This window comes from Oncorhynchus tshawytscha, linkage group LG22 (genome assembly GCF_018296145.1).
Source record: "Oncorhynchus tshawytscha isolate Ot180627B linkage group LG22, Otsh_v2.0, whole genome shotgun sequence".
Classification (NCBI taxonomy): domain Eukaryota; kingdom Metazoa; phylum Chordata; class Actinopteri; order Salmoniformes; family Salmonidae; genus Oncorhynchus; species Oncorhynchus tshawytscha.
The window spans coordinates 15,197,567-15,217,524 of NC_056450.1; the positions used below are offsets into that span (position 1 = coordinate 15,197,567).

Consider the following 19,958-nt stretch of genomic DNA (forward strand, 5'->3'; position numbering starts at 1 on the left):
CTATGCTTTATCTTGGCCAGTTGCAAATGACAACTTGTTCTCAACTAGCCTACCTGGTTAAATAAAGGAGAAATATAAAAAATCTAATCAAAGCTATGGTAGATATAACGCGATTTGATGTTATTTTATCTGTGGCTATGACCTTGAGCCTTCATGGATGGGCACTTCTAATGTAAATCTTTGGCAGCACCCAAGTGTGCCTGAACTTTCTTGATCTCCCTGTAGATTTTGCGGCGACAAGTGTCCCGATGAGTGACAGAACACGGAGCCAATGATGACGCAACTAGAGAAGATTACCAACCCATACCCTTTGTATTTTCCATGGCTGCCCCTCCACCACAGAAAGCACTGAGCTAGGCTGAAATACATGCATTTTGGAGCTGCCGTACTCAAGAAAGCAGAAAAGAGACCATGTTTTCAGCAGCTTTATTAATTCAATAAAAAAAAATTACATTGTTTGCAAACGTGTATGTTATTTTTTATTATTAAACATATTTTTTTGCTATACACGTGGGGCTCTGCCCCCACCTGCCCTGAATGAGGAGTCTCCACTGAACATGGTTATGGGTAGGGGTTAAGTTTAGGGTAGAGACAGCCCAAGGATTCTGGACAGCACTGAGCCTTTATAGCTACTGTAAACTGTGTACGTGCCTAATACCATGCCAGTAGGTATTAACTAATACCACACCACCTGCGTGCATACATGCACTTCTGCCATCCTCCACATCAGCATTTGTTAAACAACGGCACACGTTTTAAACTATGTACTAATTTTATTTAGCCAAGCGTATATTAGTAAATAATTCCGTGAATGGGTATCATAATTCGTGAAGTAAGTCAAGATCCGAGAAAATGCGTCTCCGAACTACTTTCTCTAAATCGAACGAACCTGGAGGGACTAATTCCTGCCCTCTCTTCCACTCAAATAACTCAGCTGTCGTAGTAGTTGAGAGACTTGAGGTTGCGCTTAGGCAATGATGAAACTAAGATGGCGTTTAAACCCAGACAGGATGAACGGGGGATAGCGAAATTGGTCACAAATTGATTTGATGGGGACATCATTCTCACAGAGATACTCGTTTACAAGCAAACGAGTCTTCAAAGTGGATCATCTTTACACTTATAATCAAACAGAAGTGGGTATATGGGGGAAGCGACGCTGAAAACGGGCAACTTTACGTGAGCTATCTGGACCTTGCTCGCTAGCTAACGTTAGCTCGTAACATTACTAGCTACAGTAGCTAGCTAACCAGCGACAGCTCGCTAACGTAGGTAACGTTAGCCAGCCGAGCTAAACAACAACAACACTGTCAACAGGGAGGAGGGTGGTCTCAGGAGAAATAATTGTCTACGGGATTGTCCGAAGTGTTTTGATTAAAAATAAAACAATTAATATCTGTCTTGGGACAGGTACGAAACAGAGAAGGAACCAATATTTCCAGTGAAACTTCCACGCCAATTCGCAGTGCTACCCGAGACCGGAGGTGCTGCCTGGGATGGGCTGAAAAGTGGAGGCCGTAACGTTAGCTTCAGCCACAGTAATCGTGACCCAGTGCTGAACAATAGACCCCGTGAGCTTTCAAGACACCTACACCGCCCATCATATTATTGGTGACACCTGAGTCCATAATTTCCTCTGATCACGTTGAACGTGTCAGACAGAGTTGCTGTCCAAGTGCCAGCTAACGTTATCTAACATGTAAGTCTAATAACGTTAGCTATACTCTAGCTAGCCATATTTCTTAACCGGAAAGTTAGCTAAGATGCTAGCTAGATAAATCCTAGTTAGCAACTAACCAACTAACTACAGTGAAACTTAAAGTAAACCAAACAGTTTGGGATTGTTTTAGCCTGTCAGTCACCAAGGACCTCCCGTTATGTAGTTAGCTATGTGACAAATGACCCATATTTTGTGATGTTTGACAGTGGCTATATTCATTTGTTTCCCAACTTGAATCCCCATATTTGGTCTTGCGTGGATGGATGCAATCAGGCCTTTAAATCCTGTGACGTTTTATGTTGAGATTAGGGGCTTTAGCTATATTTAGAGAATATGTCCAGCATTTGTGTAGGAAGCTTCCTCAAATGTCTTTATCATTATTTTCTATTGAAAGGAAATGTAGGAGGCCATCAGATGGGTTCTGTGAAATCAATTGTAGGAAACAAACCATATCCCAGACAGTCTTTTTATATCACCAAGTATCAACATACTTTGTTAGTTAAGTGTATTATTTTCTGTTGATGACCAAAAACCAATTTGACCTTATGAGACAAGAATGGCACCATGTAAGAAGTGCATTATTTGCTGTGTCTGTAAGGTAGGGGGAGGGGAGAACAGTTACAAAGAACGCCTCCCCCATATTGGGTTAACAGGTTTGGGGATTTGGTGTTTTACTAGATTGAAGGTTCCATGATGTTCCAAAGACACATTCCAACTATTAGAACATGATTTAATTCAAAGACATTATTCACAAGTAGAAGAATCATGTAATGTTTGAAAGCAATGGCCATTCAAAATTGTGGCCATTCAAAATTGTAGGTTGTGTCCCTTAGGGCCCGTTTGATCTGATGAAAAACATACTCTAAAGCATTGTTAATGTATCCAATTACATTTATGGTACTGTACATATGCATTTTTGAAGAACTGGTAATCCCATAAGGAAAAATCCCTTGTGATTATTTTCTCCTTAGCCTAACTTTGAACCCAAAGTGGATATTTTCAAGAAATGCATTTGAAATATACAATTTTTATAGTAAATGTGTTATGTAGAATGCACTGTTTACAAAGACTCCAATAACTACATAACTACATAAACAGTCTTAGGTTTGGGGTTACGATAGGGTAAGATGGTTTTTCCAGCCTTATAAGACATGCATAAATGTATTCTTCAAGAATCAATGGGTAGTCTATATATAGGGCCTGTATCATTCATTGTAATTACCATTGATTAGCAAGAACTCTTATATTGTGCCTGGACTTCTCATGGTGACAGTTATTTTGACTGCCAATCTGCTTAGCTAAGTAAGTAGCTGCACTGTGCAGTGACTTGACATGCAGATTTGACCTTACCTGTTGCCAGGGCGATGGAGGGGGAAGATTTTGTGCCTCCTCCGGAGTGCCCAGTGTTCGAGCCGTCATGGGAGGAGTTTCAGGATCCCCTGGGCTACATTGCCAAGATCCGTCCAATTGCAGAGAAGTCTGGAATTTGCAAGATTCGTCCTCCTGCTGTAAGTGTTTACTGGTGACATGCATCTATCATTTAACCCCATGAAACCTGTGGGGAGTTGAATATGGTTGTTTTCCTCTTACCTTAACCAATCTGGTGTAGTCTCACTGTTATTTGTGTTTCTTTGTGTGTCTAGCAAACACAAGTACATGTTCTCTTTCTTACAAGCTGAGCACAGGATTGAGTGATTGCAGGATGACAAGTGTTTACATCAAACATAGACAGACATTGATCAAAGCTTTCCTTTCCCCACAGGACTGGCAGCCACCCTTTGCTGTGGAGGTGGATAGTTTCCGCTTCACACCCCGCATACAGAGACTTAATGAGCTGGAGGTTCGTCTCTCTCCTCATATATTGTATCATTGTATAGTTGAGTCTCGGAAATGGAATGAATAGAACGGCCATCCCCATTCAAGTCAATGATGGATAATGGGTAGACTGGCATCCATTTTGAGTGTATCCATGTCAGGAAGTAAAAACAGGATGTGTACCTGTGCTGTGAGTCAACTCAACTGACATTACACAAAATACATTCCATTGCATGAGCTACATCAGTTCGATTTTTTTTTTTTTTTTTTTTTTACAAATCATGCTATGTTACCATGGCAATCCATCATCAGGCAGCCATTGCTCATGTTAACATGAGTTTACTAGTCACATTGCCAGGGTTAGAGCTTCCAAGCCTGTTCTATTGCTATGGGTTGATATGGAATAACTGTTTTAGAAGTCACATGTTCTGGTTGACCCAAAGATTATATTTTAGTTTTCAGTCCATTCTAATAATATTCAATCCTGACCCCCCCCCTTAGGCGGAGACACGAGTCAAGCTAAACTACTTGGACCGGATCGCCAAGTTCTGGGAGATCCAGGGATCCTCTCTCAAGATCCCGAACATCGAGAGGCGCATCCTGGATCTCTTCAGCCTGTCCAAGGTGCCAGAGCTGATTGACCCATTTAAAATTTCTCAGTAAACCCCCTGTTGCATGTCTTATTTCTGTCAAACTAAAAAATAAGACCTGTTGAGACTCTTACCATTGCTAACACTATCCAATAGTACTTTAGCCAGTAAAACTGAGTTGTCCGCACTTATATTATTTTGTCTTTGTAGGTTGTGATAGAGGAAGGAGGGTTTGATATAGTCAGTAAGGAGAGGCGCTGGGCTCGTGTGGCCCAGAAGCTTGGCTACCCTCCAGGCAAGAACATTGGCTCCCTCCTGCGCTCACACTACGAGAGGATTGTCTACCCCTTTGAGGTGTTCCACACTGGTGCCAGCCTGCCGGTAACGCTACTCACCCACTTTGCTCCTGCTCTTTTGTGCTTACACAAGTAATCGATCAACTCTGATCTATCAAACAGAATTTGACATGCATTGACTTACATTCTTTATTTGTTAAGTCAGTTGCACTGTTTATAAATGGTGTCCATCCATAGTCATGAATGTTGAAGAGGGTTTAACCCCAGGATTTCTGTGTGTAGCAGACTAAGCCAAAGCTATATGATGGAGAGGAGGTGCATAGAGAATACAAGCCCCACTCCATCCCCCTACGCCAGTCTGTCCAGCCCTCCAAGACGAGCAGCTACGGACGCAGAGCCAATCGTCTCCAGCCAGACGTGAGTGACAGCACACAAGCTCCAATGACCGACGTACATAATTTCCCTCTTAACCGTATCAGTCGTGTGTGTAGTTCACAGATACTATAAGTTGGTTAATTTTACTCATTTCCATGATCATGTTGATAGTTTCAAAGATGTAAGCATTCACTCTCCACAACCATAATCTGTTAGTAGCCATATTTAACCAGTCTCGTTCAGGAATGGGGTCCAAATCTATTCATTGGGTGGTGATGTACTGTCTTCTGAGAACTGCTAGTGAAACTACTGATCTGCACCGGTTCACAGATCTCAGCTAGGGTAACACCTGCCATTAACACATCTTACTCATAGGTTTTTCACACTGATTGTTTTATCTTCTAGGTAGACTATCAGTGACTGATTTGGTTAGGCAGGAAGATAAAGTTGTCATACGCCCATACAATCATGTAATAATACTCATCTCTTTTGGCATTGAAAAATGGAATTACTTTTCATTCAATATCGTTGTATTCCTAAATTAATCCGATTTGAAATGACGTAATACCAAATTAGTCATTAATCCAAATGAATTGAATCTGAGTTCCAGCTCTTTCTCTCCAAATTGGAAAGGAACACCTAGATGGACCCGACGATGCGCTCAGAACGCAACCAAGCATGCTTGCTCTGTGTACCGCTACGCTGCTGCTATGGTGTCTGCTGCTACTGCCTTTTGCCCCATGTTATATGCTATATGTCACCCTATATCTCCTTCCTTTCTCTCTTTCTTTCCCTCTTTCAACACCACCGATTGTTCATTTTGGTACCCCTGCCATTGAACATTGCTAACCCATTGTAGTTCCTTGTAGGGTACCCATGTCTTTCACCCATAGAATACATTTTGTTTGTACCATTTTGCATTTTAAAGTGGTGGTGTGGTGAGATCTTTTTGATTTGCTTCCTTGTATGCCTTACTCCAGATTTGATTTGAACAATGGCAAGAGATGCTTAAAGGGATGGTGTGATATTTTGGACATCTCCTTACCCAGAGTTAGATGAACTCATGGATACCATTTTTTGTGTGTCTGCCTCCAGTATGAAGGACGTTTAAGGTCGTTTCGTGTGTGTGAAAGAGAGCTTTCATAACCGCTTCAAGACGAATTATCAATGAACAGTAGCTTATTTTCCAAATATTCCAACCTAAGAAGGTATTGTCCTAAAGTTGCCGCTTTCAAGAATAAAAGTTGATAGGCTTGTCTATTATTTGCTATTTATTTTACGAGGCAACTATTGTCCAGGCTTGTATAGACTAACCTAACTCACTAAGACAGCCCGGTCCTGATCAAACTCCCATCATTTGTGTGTCACACAGACACACACAGACCTGTTCCGTGCTGAAGCTCCTCCACCAGAAATTAATACTAGAAAAGAAAGCCCAGGCTTTCAACAACTTTATCTTATGCCGTGATTCATACTAGTTGTAGCATTCCATTCCACACGGTTATTTTAGCCAAGTTTTTTTATTTATAAAAACAAAAAGTTTCAAATAAATGCAAATAGTTTGGTTGGTCAATATAAGTGTTTTATGGGTACATAGGTTGCCCAGCTGTAACTGGAAATCTACCAGAACATCTAGCACTGGCTGCAGAGCCATAAAAATGGTGTCTGTGATTTAATCTGACCCTGGGTAAGTAGAGAAAGGGCTTAAAATCTTGCACTGTCCCATTAAACTTTACACTGAGATGTCATCGGATTGGTCATAGCCCACCATAAGAATCTGATGATGTTTTTTTTTTAAACCCACGTATGCATCCTTGTGTGTGTTTAATTTTCAGCTGAAATGTTTTATTACCTAGGCCAGGGGTCTCCAACCCTGTTCCTGGAGAGCTACCCTCCTGTGGACTTTCGCCCCAACCCAAGTTGTCACTATCCTAGTTCAGCTTATCAACCAGCTAATTGATTAGAATCGGGTGTGCTAGATGAGGGTTGGCATGAACCTGCAGGACGGTAGCTCTCCAGGTACAGGGTTGGAGAGACCTAGGCTATGCTTTCTCTGAGGGCTCAGTTCTAAACCGATCAAAAAGATCTTGTGATGTGATCAGTACAAGCACAGCTATATTTGGCAAATACATGGTCTACCCACGCCTGTTACAGTCAAACACAAGTCATTCTATTTCATCACACCAGATTTCCATCTCTTCATATATATTTTCACTCTTCCAATGGCTGTTTTTTTTCTTCTCCTCAGCCATTTCTTTTTCTTCCTCCTCCTGTCTCAGTTCTTTGTTGCTGTTGTTGTCTTCCTATGCAGGGTCCAGAGGATTCTGCCCCCCACCCTCTCTCCACTGGCTCTCAACACATCTCTACATCGGTACTGCCTGTCTCTCTTGAGCACAATGCGAGTCCTCGCTCTCTCCTGGCTCTACCCTCGCCCCCCTGACTCTATCTGGCTCGGTTTCTCGAGCAGCAAACCCCTCGCTCTCTCCCAGCTCTACCCTTGCCCCATGTCTCTATCTGGCTTGGTTTTTCTAGCAGCAAACCTCTCTCTCTCTCTCTCTCTCTCTCTTTTTTTTTTGCGGCAGGGCCCTTGTTGTCCTTTTCTAAATCTTAACAAACATCACCATTCAACAGCCTAGCATCAAGCTTTCGCTGTCTTTAGCCCTTATCCCACTCACCCACCCACCCACTCACTGTTTGTCCCTGGCAACAACTTATGCAAATGCATAAGCAATTATCTGTCTTGCCTGTACTTGTTTATGAAATCAGTGTGAATCTCTCTCTCTCCTCTTATCTCTTTACTGTTAGTCAGTCTCTGTGCGTCCTTTCTTAATGCTTCCATTCCCTCACTTCTGCAGCGCTATTGTGTGACTGCATGTGTTCTGCTGAGTGCAGTTGAACTCCAGTGGGTTGTGTTTGACAAGAACCCTGTTAGACACTCCACTTGGCCTTTTGAGAAAGTAAAATATTTGGAAAATGCAAACGCAGCTTTGTGCATTTTATGCTCTGAATCATTGCCCCTTCAAAAGTTTTACAGATTTCGGATCTGAGGCAGATGACGCCTCACAACCTCGACTTGAGTGCATTTTTAATTGTATTAATCACTCAGTTCAGCTGAGTTGAGACTTGTATGTAGGTTCCCCAAATTATTTTCCTTTGTTGGGACGTGTGTTTGGATGCTTTTTCTTATAACACGGTGGTGGATCGTTACCTTTGTTTAATAACTGTCAATACACAAAGATGTACTGTATGGAGAGGTTGTACTCTCCTTGCTGACCCTCTAGTACTACTATTCTACCTTATCCTCACACCATCTTCTGACCCCTCTGCTTCTCCATTCCCTCTCAGTATACCTGAAAGTGTATTGGTGTTGCTCCCATCGCATCTCCCTACTGACTTTTTGCCATCTGTCACCCTAGCCTGATCCCACAGAGGAGGACATAGAGAAGAATCCAGAGCTGAAGAAACTACAGATTTACGGTGCAGGGCCTAAGATGATGGGGCTAGGACTGGTGCCCAGGAATAAGAGCATTCCTAAGAAAGGTAACACAACTCTGCTACAGTCCTTCACCTCCCCTAGTTGGGTCTGAAATGTGGGCTCTGGTCATAAAGTATTATCATATAGAATACGGTGCAATTTTGGATGCATGTTGACCACTTCTCCGATTTCCCCTCCTTCCAGAAGAGCTGCCTCAGACTGTGACTGTCCGGGCTGCAGCTCCTGCTGTCCAGGTCAAGGAGCAGCCAGGGGAGGTCAAAGAGAAAGGAGGAGATGGCAGCACAACCACAACGGCTCCTCCTCCCTCTGATGCCACGATAAAGAGTGAGGTGAAGAAAGAGGAAGAGAAACATGAAGGTGGAGCAGCTCATGACAGCGGGGACCAAGACAGTGGTGAAAACGGTGACGGGCCCTGCACCAAGATGACCATGAGGCTGAGACGTAACCTCGGCAACCCTCAGTTTGTAAGGGCCTTAGCCTCCATTCACGCTTATGGGCAAGTTATACAGGCACAGATTAAGGATTATCCTGGACTAAGAAGCATGGTCACTGGAGATTCTCTGTCTGGGAATCCAGCCCTGTAGGTTATGTCTGATCCAAAATCAGATGTTATAGCTATTCGAATCATAAGGTGGCAATTTAAATGGGGAAATAAATAAAGCTAGTTGAAAACCATCTATGCTGCCAGTAATTTAATTGGTAAACAATTTACATGTAATATTTTGTTAGTCAGCTCCTTCCCAACATATTTGAGTGTGGCAATTTAAATGCAGAACTTTAAATCTGTTTCACTTATCTGTGTTCTGTATTCTGCTAAGGTGGATTCGTTTGTGTGCCGGATGTGTGGTCGTGGCGACGAGGATGAGAAGCTCCTGCTGTGTGACGGTTGTGATGACAACTACCACACCTTCTGTCTGCTGCCCCCTCTCACTGAGGCCCCCAAGGGCAACTGGCGCTGTCCAAAATGTGTGGCTGAGGTGAGAGCGTCATGAACCACGTTTCCATCCACAGAGTAGTCATACCGTCTATAAATAAATGATTATGACAGCTGTGATGGAAACAGGAAGTTTTGGTACAATTTCATAAATGCCACGAGATAATTTGTTCAATCGACATAGTGAAATCTTTTTGTGTCGGTAAAAGTAATTACCTGTATGGGAGAAATGGTAGTGGAAACGTTTTATTTTTTTATTAGTAAATATTGATATATTAACCATCATATCGAAGTAAACTTGGAGTCACGCGATGACATGTGTGGTCCTCCCACTATGACTCGGGAAACCATGCAGTGTATTAGGCTACAGATGAAATAAGTGGTGAGCTTGATGCCCCTTTCAATAAATATGGAGGGTCTTATTCTGGTGACATGGTGATTGATGCTTGACTGCTGTTTGACAAATGTAAATATTCTCTCTCTTATCTATAATAATGTCATACTATCATACCCCCACTGAATCTGCCAGCTGTTGGCTAGAGTGCACGTGCATAGACCAGAGTAGACTTATCTATTTAACCAACAGTTTCTGTGACAAAACTATCAGTAGAAAATGTGATGGAAACACATTGAACTTTACATTTTTTTATTTGATACATGAGAAAGTCCATTTTGTGTGCACTTCGTCATCACACACTGATTTGGTGGAAACACGCATATTTTCTTTATGCAGATATTTGAATAGTCACATTCATCTGTCACCGATTGGATGGAAAACTAGCTATTGAGACTCACAACATCCTGTTTTCAAACAAACATCCTGCTATATGGCTGCAGCCATCCACCGTCTAATTAATCTGGAGCCTCTGTGTGTATATTTAACCTGAGGAGTCTGGAGTCATTGAAGCAGTTTTCTGGTAGATGTAGCTTGTAGGGGAAACGTGTGTTTGATGGAACCCGGGGCTGGATGCCTGGTCAGGAGAATTCTGTCTATTGAACACAGGCTATTGACATGTAAACCTGTCAGGAAAAACTCTGGGCGTAAACTTTTGCATTCTAGTCATCTGTATGTCTGGTAACTATTTGATTTTCCTCCATCCAATCCATTTCTTCAATGGCCTCTTGTCTGCCTCTCTTCTTCCCTCCAGGAGTGTAAGAGGCCAGCGGAGGCCTTTGGTTTTGAGCAGGCTACTAGGGAATACACCCTGCAGAGTTTTGGGGAGATGGCCGACACCTTCAAAGCAGACTACTTCAACATGCCTGTCCATGTAAGTGCGCCTGTACAAACTATAAATGAATGCTTTGCTCTGATGTGGAGATAAACTAGTCCTTACTAATGAATACATGCTAGTTGATTATATCGATACATTATTCTTCTCCCATATGAGTTTTTTTGTTGTTGTGTTTGTTACAAATGTCTGTGTGTAGATGGTTCCGACAGAGCTGGTGGAGAGAGAGTTCTGGCGGTTGGTCAGTAGTATAGAGGAGGACGTGACAGTGGAGTATGGAGCCGACATCCACTCTAAAGAGTTTGGCAGTGGATTCCCCATGAACAACGGCATGAAGAACCTCTCACAAGAGGAAGCGGTAACTAGCTATCAGCCTTTTCATATTTCACTCCTGTTGTCTTCTCCTTTTATTAGTTCTTTAAATATACAGTGTTTGTCTATTCCACTCTCATTGATATGCCATTAATATGATCCTTGTACAACATGTATAAAACAATATATATTTCCTCCAGAACTAAACCTGCACAGTTTAGTCTGACCCTCTTGCTGCCCTCTGCAGGACTATGCCCGGAGCGGCTGGAACCTGAACGTGATGCCAGTTCTGGAGCAGTCCCTGCTGTGCCACATCAACGCAGACATCTCTGGCATGAAGGTGCCCTGGCTCTACGTGGGCATGGTCTTCTCTGCTTTCTGCTGGCACATCGAAGACCACTGGAGCTACTCCATCAACTACCTGCACTGGTAAAGAGGACACTAACTGTACAGTACACAAAACATTACAACCCCTACAGGTGACATGGGGCATTAATAGGTAGTTCATCTGTAGATGTTTGAGATTGTCCTTTTATGTCCGATAGCTTTATACAGGACAATGTACTGACTGATAGATATAGTTAGTGAGAAACGCTGTTCTCATGTCCCCCTCTCTCTCTGTTCCTCTCTCTCTCCCCACGCTGACCCCTTTACCTCTCGCTCCTCTCTGTCCCCCTCTCCTCCTCCAGGGGTGAGCCTAAGACGTGGTACGGGGTTCCCTCTGTAGCAGCAGAGCAGTTAGAGGAGGTGATGAAGAAGCTGACCCCAGAGCTGTTTGAGTTCCAACCTGACCTCCTCCACCAGCTGGTCACTATTATGAACCCCAACATCCTCATGGCTCACGGGGTCCCGGTAAGTCACACACACACACACCAGAGTATGTGAGCAGAGAGTGGAGGGTGCCCAATTTGACTGGAGCGTGGAGCGAGTTTCCCAAAGGCTGGCGCATCGGCCTTCTCACCCTCTCCAATTTCACTTCACAAGCTCAGGGCATGCCCGGCCCAGCATGCATTTGTAGTCTACTTGTGTGCTGCTCTAGCCCCTTGCTGTCGCTACTGTCATGGAGTTAAATATTTTCATAAAGACATTGATATAAAACACAGCTGCTAAATCAAGGTGACTTACAAAGATGAGGACCAAGAGAGGGAGTGCAGTGATGTAATGTCCACAACTAAAGAATCATTGTGGAATCTGAAAAGACAGGTATCCCGAAAGCATGAGGGTGTCCTTGGTACGTGCACAGGCTAACAGAAAGGGATGAGATGGGTAGTTAGCTAAGTGTGTCATTGTAGCAAAGTATTTCTAAACCAAAAATCTGATCTCTTAAAATGTTTGTTCTGTTATCTAGACAACAGGCAGTCATTGATTTTGGCCCAATAGGCCTGGCATATGACCTCTTTCAAGGAGCTTTCTGTTTTTATAGGGTTATTTTACTTCAAATCCTTTAGGCCTACATACATACAGAAAAACTACTACACCCAGCCTGGCAAGAGTGGCCAAAAGGGTGTTTATCATCCCCAGTGGCTCCACAAGGCTGCTGGCCTGCTCTCCAGGCACCATCACATGAGCCTGAAGACACAGACTGGCCAAACGTGTGTTTTTAAAATTGAATTCCAAGGCTCTGTAGATGGAGCCTAGTAAAGCATTTTTTTTGTTCAAATTGTAATTAATTCTAAGTAACAGCCTATATGTGCAATTTATAGACACTAATGATTTAATAAAACAAGTTTGATCAAATGCTGAGCGCTTAAGGTCCCTGCCAGCCTAGTGTGTCGTACTTGTAAATGCTTCAATAATTTTTAAATTTGTAGGTCTTGAAATAATATAGCCTAAATCAAAAAAAGTTTTTTTATCTTAGCCCTCCCATCTGGTTCCTGTTTTAAATAGCGTTTAATACGACATGAGCGCTTCTTCGACATCTTCATGTTCTTTATTAAAATACTTTTCATTAAAATCATATGGTTTGTTTTCAGTACTTCAAAACCACATGGTAGGTCTAGGTAGTTACAAAAATAGATGGGTGTCTAAAAAGTGATTTTAATGAATGGAGCGTATATGGAGTGACGTGGCGTACCGCAGCGGCTTTTCCAACCTCTCAACTCCACTCACATACTGACACACACAACCTATCATACCCATACTACACCTCATAATATTGTGGAGTTGAGATTATGACAAATAAATGCGAGGTATATTTGTGGACAATGGCCATTCTGATGAGTTCCTTGTGGTATTTGATCGACAGGTTGTGCGCACCAACCAATGTGCTGGCGAGTTTGTCATCACTTTCCCCAGAGCTTACCACAGCGGCTTCAATCAGGGATACAACTTTGCTGAAGCTGTAAACTTTTGCACTGCAGACTGGGTAAGGCTCTCATCTGTGTCCTGAGAACTAAACTGACTCTAAATCTTCCCAACTAGGTCTCTATACCTATCCTAATGGGAGTGTCGTACGTTGTTTTCAAATTGCCTCTTGCATTTACACCCGTCCGTCAGCTGCCCGCAGGCCGCTCCTGTATCGAGCACTACCGTCGTCTGCGACGGTACTGTGTTTTCTCCCACGAGGAGCTGACCTGTAAGATGGCCGCCTGCCCAGAGAAGCTAGATCTCAACCTGGCCGCTGCTACGCACAGAGAGATGTTCAGCATCGTCCAGGAGGAGAGGGAGCTACGCAAGGGCTTGCTGGAGAGGGTGAGACTAATACATTTGAAGGGAATGGATGTTTACTCTGGGTCTCCTATAGGCCTGTCTGTGGTTTGGTCACTGACTTGAGCACTCAGTGGAATTACTTTGTGGTGTGTGTGAGTTGTTTGATTGTTGTGGCTTCTTGCGCTATATTGACTGTTTGGTTTATGTGAGTTAGTGGTGTATGTTGTGTAATACTGACTGTGTGTGTGTGTGTGTGTGTAAAGCAGTGTTGCTTGGCTGTGTGTGGTTTCTTAAATCCCTGTTTGTGTGTTCTCTCAGGGCATCACAGAGGCTGAGAGGGAGGCGTTTGAGCTGCTACCTGATGATGAGAGGCAGTGTGATAATTGCAAGACCACCTGCTTCCTGTCGGCCCTGGCCTGTTCAAACTGCACTGAACGCCTCGTCTGTCTCTACCACACTCAGGACCTCTGTAACTGCCCCACAGACAAACTCTACCTCAGGTACAACTGAGTCTCTCTCTCGCTCTCTCTCTACGTATCCTTTCTTTACCGCTAGCGCCTCACACCTGACTCCTCCGTGTTCCTTCTCCCTAAAGGTACAGGTACACACTGGATGAGCTGCTGGCCATGTTACACCGGCTCAAAGTGCGAGCTGAGTCGTTTGATTCCTGGGCCAACAGAGTGAAAGAGGCTCTGGAGCAGGAAGAGGGCAACAAGACAGGTCAGAACTACACACACATAGACACAAACTATACACTTGACAAGTATACCGCTCTATACTCTTGTGTGGCTGAACCACACCTCTGTAACTGAATGTCCCAAAGAAATGTCTTAACCTCTCTGGGATCGTTCGGGACGCTAGCGTCCCACCTCGCCAACAGCCAGTGAAAGTGCAGGGTGCCAAATTCAAAATAACAGAAATCTCAATTAAAATTCCTCAACTATAAGTATTTTACACCATTTTAAAGTTACACTTCTCGTTAATCCAACCACAGTGTCCGATTTCAAAAAGGCTTTTCGGCGAAAGCAGAACATATCATTATGTTAGGTCAGCAACTAGTCACAGAAAGCATTCGGCCATTTTCCAACCAAAGAGGTGTCACAAAAAGCAGAAATATAGATCAAATTAATCACTAACCTTTGACGATCTTCATCAGATGACACTCCCAGGACTCAATGTTACACAATACATGTATGTTTTGTTCGATCAAGTTCATATTTATATCCAAAAACCTCAGTTTACATTGGCGCCGTGTTCAGAAATGCCTCCAAAACATCCGGGGAAATTGCAGAGCCACATCAAATAACAGAAATACTCATCATAAACTTTGATGAAAGATACATGTTTTACATAGAATTAAAGATAAACTTGTTCTTAATGCCACCGCTATGTCAGATTTCAAAAAAGCTTTACGGCAAAAGCACAATATTCAATCATCTGAGAACAGCGTTCAGCCACAAATGCAAGCCATACAGTTATCCGCCAAGTTGTGGAGTCAACAAAAGTCATAAATAGCATTATAAATCTTCACTTACCTTTGCTGATCTTCATCGGAATGCACTCCCAGGACTCCCACTTCCACAAGAAGTGTTTGTTTTATTCGATTACATCCATATTTATGTCCAAATACCTCCGTTTCATTCGCATTTAGTTCACTATTCCAAAGGCACAATGTGCGAGTGCAAAATACAGACGAAAAGTCAAGAGTTCCATTACAGTTTGTAGAAACATGTCAAACGATGTTTACAATCAATCCTTAGGGTCTTTTTATAATAAATCCTCTATTATATTCCAACCGGACAATAGCGTATTCATTACAGAGGGAAAAGAAGGCGCCGTGCCGTGCGCAGTAAACAACTGATTGGCCACAGCCTAGTCCACTTGTTGAAACAGCTCTTATTCGACATCCTTCCACAATAGAAGCCTCAAACAACTTTCTAAAGACTGTTGACATCTGCTGGAAGCCTTGGGAAGGGCAATCTGGCCCCATAGACACAGCATATTGGATAGGCTATCACATAAATGAAACTACACACCTCAGATTTCCCGCTTCCTGGTTGGATTTGTCTCAGGTTTTCGCCTGCCACATGAGTTATGTTATACTCACAGACATCATTCAAACAGTTTTAGAAACTTCAGAGTGTTTTCTATCCAATACTACTAATAATAAGCATATATTAGCATCTGGGACAGAGTAGCATGCAGTTTACTCTGGGCACCTTATTCATCCAAGCTACTCAATACGGCCCCCCTGACACCAAGAAGTTAAGAGTGAATGAAAATGCATATTGACTTTGAGTTCATGTTTCTCCAGGTGTCACGGATCTGGAGGTGCTGAAGGCAGAGGCAGCAGAGAAGAAGTTTCCTGACAACGAGCTGCTCCAGAGACTCAACACTACCCTCACTGACACACAGCACTGTCAGCAGACCAGCACTGAGCTCCTCAACAAGACACTGACCAGGTAACACCCACTGCCATACCCAATGCATTTAGCTCCACGGTGACTCGCATACAGCATAACAAACATTGCTGTGTATGTGTTGCAGGAGGATGACCCTGGCTGAACTCAAGGCTCTAGTGGAGAAGATGGAGATCCTGCCCTGTGTGATAAGCCAGCTGGAGGACGTACAGGTGAGTAGCCTCCAGCTGGACCTGATCCACCAGAGAGAAACCAGTAAATCTGCTGTAGCTGTAACGTTGTTAATGTCCGGCCCTCTCTTCCTTCCCTATTTCCTCTCATTCCTTTTTAATTCCCCCTTTCTGTCAGGCGGTCCTGCGTACGATAGAGGAATTCCAGACTCAGGCCCAGGCTCTAGTGAGCGACAGGGACTGGCGGCGAGACGCCCCTCCCCCAGAGCAGCTTCAGGCCCTGTTGGAGCAGGGGGCTGGCTTACCTGTCGATGCCCCTGAGTGTGAGCTCCTGAAGGGGATGCAGGAGCAGAGCCGCTGGCTAGCCGAGGTGCGCCGGACCATGGGTCCCGAGGGGAGTGAGGTGACCCTGGTGGTCCTCAGGAGCCTGATGGAGGCGGGCTGCATCGTGCCCCAGAGCGTCTCTGTGGAAACGGCCATGGCAGAGCTGCAGGAGCTGCTGACGATAGCAGAACGCTGGGAGGAGAAGGCCCAGATCTGTTTGGAGCAACGGTGAGGGACACCTCATACTGACTCACTCTTTCATTCTCTTTCACCACCATTCTTTCTCTCCTCACTGTGTCACCCACAGACTCATCGCTCTTTCTTTTAGACTCACTCACTGTTCTCAGGTTGTTTTGCTGTTCCTAATGTCCCCTCTCTCTCCTGGTGTGATTGCAGGCAGAAGCACCCTCTGTCCACCTTGGAGGCCATAGTGAACGAGGCCCAGCTCATCCCAGTCAAGCTGCCCAACATCCTGTCTCTCCGGGGCTGTCTGAGCCGGGCCAGGGCCTGGGTCACTGACTTGGAGGAGATCCAGGCAAGTAGCACCAACTCTTACTGTCTGTCATAACCTGGGCCACGTTCAATTGGCAAACGTTGTGTAATGTTGCAAATAGGAAATGCCTGAACACAGGTCAGAGAAGTATGCTTGTTCTACAATGTACATGTCTATGACATTGTTCCGTTTAGTTGTGCCCTACTTAAACGTAACCCAGGCTTGTCCTTTCTTCCTCTCACGTGTGTGTGTACTGTAGAATGGGGAGCACTACCCGTGTCTGGATGACCTGGAGGGCCTGGTGGCGATAGGGAGAGACCTGCCAGTCAGGATGGAGGAGCTGAGGCAGCTGGAGCTGCAGGTAGCCAGCGCCCACTCCTGGAGAGACAAGGCCTCCAAGACCTTCCTGAAGAAGAGCAGCCAGCACAGCTTGCTACAGGTCAGAGGTGGTGCTTGTGTGGGCCTGCTTAGTTCTTCATTTACAGCTGTTTTGCCCCGCACATATCAATCACGCTTAGTGGAGAGGGAGGGAAGCCTTGGGACATAGTCACAGTATCTATCTGCAAACTTTGTTGAATTAAGTCTTGGGTGTATGTGAACATTGTCTTCCCTGACATTCTATGTGAGTGTGTTAGCCAGTAGTGTGTGTGTGTGTGTGTGTGTGTTAACATGTGACTCTTACTAACACCTTGAGCCTCACAACTTTGTCTTGCTGTAGGTGTTGTGTCCATGCGTGGAGAAGCGTAAAGCGAGGGGAGAGGAGACGGGTTGTTTAGATGACACCGATACCAACACTCTGGGCCTTTCTGCTCAGGACCTGAGAGACCCTGGAGCCATTGTGAGTCTGCATGGAGTCTGGCCTAGCTAGACAGTATGGCTGTCGGGTTCTAGTCTGTTCAGTGTGTTAGTGTTACCTACCAGTTTCAGAATGTCATATCCAAACAACTTGATTAATCTTAAGGCAGTTTCTATTAGGGCTACATCGACGCTTCAGTCACATACAAACAGCATGCAGAGACCATTACAAAGTGCATCATCCGTCTGTCCCCCTCTAGGTGACGGCGTTTAAAGAAGGAGAGCACCAGGAGAAAGGGGCTCTGCTGAGGCTCCAGCAGGACAACCTGTCTAAACCAGGTGTGGAGAAGAAAGAGGTAAAGACTGAGCAGGAGGACAAGGAGAACGGAGGTGGGAGGTGGGGGGAGGACCCCATGGAGCTGGACACAGCTCTCCACTCTGAGAACTGTGGAAAGGGGAACGGGGACAGTAACCACACAACGACAGGCAGTGCCTCTCCTCCGCAGTCAGTGTGTGTGTGTGGCCGGGCGCCTCGCCCCCCTCTGCTGCGCTGCCACCTGTGTAAAGACTGGTTCCACGGTGGGTGTGTCCCGTTCCCCTCCCTCCTGCTCCCCTCAGCGCCCCCCACCAACCCCCTCTGCTGGTGGGACTGGGACTCACGCTTCCTGTGCCCCCGGTGCCAGCGCTCGCGGCGCCCGCGTCTGGAGACCATCCTGGCCCTGCTGGTGGCGCTCCAGAGGCTGCCCGTCCGTCTGCCAGAGGGAGAGGCTCTGCAGTGTCTCACAGAGAGGGCCATCACCTGGCAGGGGCGCGCCAAGGAGGCACTGGACAGCCCAGAGATACAGGGGGCACTAGAGAAGCTGCAGGAGCTTAAACAGAACCAGCCTCACAGGGAGGAGGAGGAGGAGGATGGGAAGAAAGGGAACTCTGAGTCGGTGATAGTGCTGTCGGATTCTGAGGGAGGGGAGGGAGAGGGAGTGATAGACCTCACAGAGGAGAACTCTCCCAAGAAGACCCCAAAGAAAGAGATGAACGGTGGCACGCAGGCTGGATGTGAAAACGGCATAGGCCGTTACAATGTAACAGGTTAGTAGCCAATATTGTAACACCTCCAGTCCATGATGTAACCCAGGAGACTTTTTCTCCTGTGTCTGACTGTACCCCTCTGTATCTCCACCCAGGTGTGGGCTCTCTGCTGCCGCTGGTCCCTTCACTAAAAGGCCCAGTGATAGAGCTTTCCCTGACCACCAGGACCCAGCTAGAGGAGTTGCAGCTGGAGGGAGACCTGCTGGAGGTGTCTCTGGACCAGACCAGCACCATCCACAGGGTCCTCCAGGCTGCTTCAGAGCCACAGAGACACACACTCCAAACACTCATACTGGTGAGTGACCAGGAAACCTTTACCATTTAGTGTATGTTGTAATAGCTTAACTCCAATTCCCATTTAGTTAGTCAGTAGCTAGCTCTATTAGTTTTAAACTGTCTGAATAGTGTGGGTTGATGTATCATGTTTTGTCCTGCCTCCCCTTCTCTCTTCAGATTGAGCTCCAGGAGCAGAAAGGGGCGGGCCGTGGGGGGCGGGCCAAGGACAAGAGGAAGAGGAAGAGCCAGAGGGGCGACACAGGGGCAGAGGGAGGACCCCGGTCCCAGGACACTTCAGAGTCCAAGAAGACCCGGCCCCTCAACCACATTCCCATCCAGACACACCCTGAGGTAACGCTCACCCAGGCACACCCCGGGGTGACGCTCACCCAGGCACACCCCGGGGTGACGCTCACCCAGGCACACCCCGGGGTGACGCTCACCCAGGCACACCCCGGGGTGACGCTCACCCAGGCACACCCCGGGGTGACGCTCACCCAGGCACACCCCGAGGTGACGCTCACCCAGACACACCCCGAGGTGACGCCCACCCAGACCCCGGCGCTTTTGTATGCTCTTGTTTATTTTCTATTTTTAGTCCCTCGTGTATTTTTTAAAACTTTTGTTCAAGAGATAATTAGTTGCATTACTTATTTGAAAGAAGTTGAACCAGTTAAACTCATGCTTCTCTGTCTTTGTTTCCATTTCTTCTTCTCCCTCAGATCTTATGATATGGTTATGGATGCAACACTGGAGAAAGGAATGGTCAGACGTTTGGAGATAATAGAATGGACAGATCACTCTGGGCTGGAAGACAGCGTCAAACTGTGGAAGGAAAGATGCAGGCCATCCCCCCTGTCTACAGCCCCCGCCCCCACCCGTCTACAGGCCCACCCGTCTACAGGCCCCCCACTCGTCTACAGCTCGCCCCCCACTCGTCTACAGCTCGCCCCCCCACCCGTCTACACAGTGGTTCTC

At 45.5% G+C, this 19,958-nt stretch overlaps 1 protein-coding gene across 5 annotated transcripts; it reads left to right on the top strand.

Annotated features, from left to right (window-relative positions):
- The first annotated feature begins 762 nt into the window (after positions 1 to 762).
- On the top strand, positions 763 to 19,875 carry LOC112247149 (lysine-specific demethylase 5C). 5 transcript variants are annotated; one of them, XM_024415843.2, is made up of 29 exons: positions 764 to 1,136; positions 1,411 to 1,699; positions 3,081 to 3,228; positions 3,483 to 3,560; positions 4,037 to 4,159; positions 4,336 to 4,506; positions 4,704 to 4,838; positions 7,108 to 7,167; positions 8,213 to 8,336; positions 8,476 to 8,756; positions 9,111 to 9,269; positions 10,375 to 10,494; positions 10,655 to 10,813; positions 11,015 to 11,196; positions 11,457 to 11,619; positions 13,013 to 13,132; positions 13,264 to 13,458; positions 13,735 to 13,916; positions 14,012 to 14,136; positions 15,731 to 15,878; positions 15,964 to 16,048; positions 16,185 to 16,558; positions 16,727 to 16,865; positions 17,083 to 17,262; positions 17,542 to 17,661; positions 17,879 to 18,704; positions 18,800 to 18,999; positions 19,158 to 19,331; positions 19,703 to 19,875. In XM_024415843.2, coding segments are annotated over exons 2-29 (4,782 nt in total). In that variant the 5' UTR covers positions 764 to 1,136; positions 1,411 to 1,697; the 3' UTR covers positions 19,712 to 19,875. The 5 variants fall into 5 exon arrangements, with proteins under 5 accessions (XP_024271612.1, XP_024271611.1, XP_024271610.1 ...); XM_024415844.2 differs by having other exon boundaries at positions 763 to 1,699; positions 4,707 to 4,838; XM_024415842.2 differs by having other exon boundaries at positions 764 to 1,699.
- Positions 19,876 to 19,958: the final 83 nt, after the last annotated feature.

What these genes read in the sequence shown, in the direction of transcription:
- LOC112247149 (XM_024415842.2), top strand. An exon ending in GCAAGGGCTTGCTGGAGAGG is followed by an intron (nt 13,459 to 13,734) that starts GTGAGACTAATA and finishes GTGTTCTCTCAG; the next exon opens with GGCATCACAGAGGCTGAGAG. An exon ending in CACTCCAAACACTCATACTG is followed by an intron (nt 19,000 to 19,157) that starts GTGAGTGACCAG and finishes TTCTCTCTTCAG; the next exon opens with ATTGAGCTCCAGGAGCAGAA.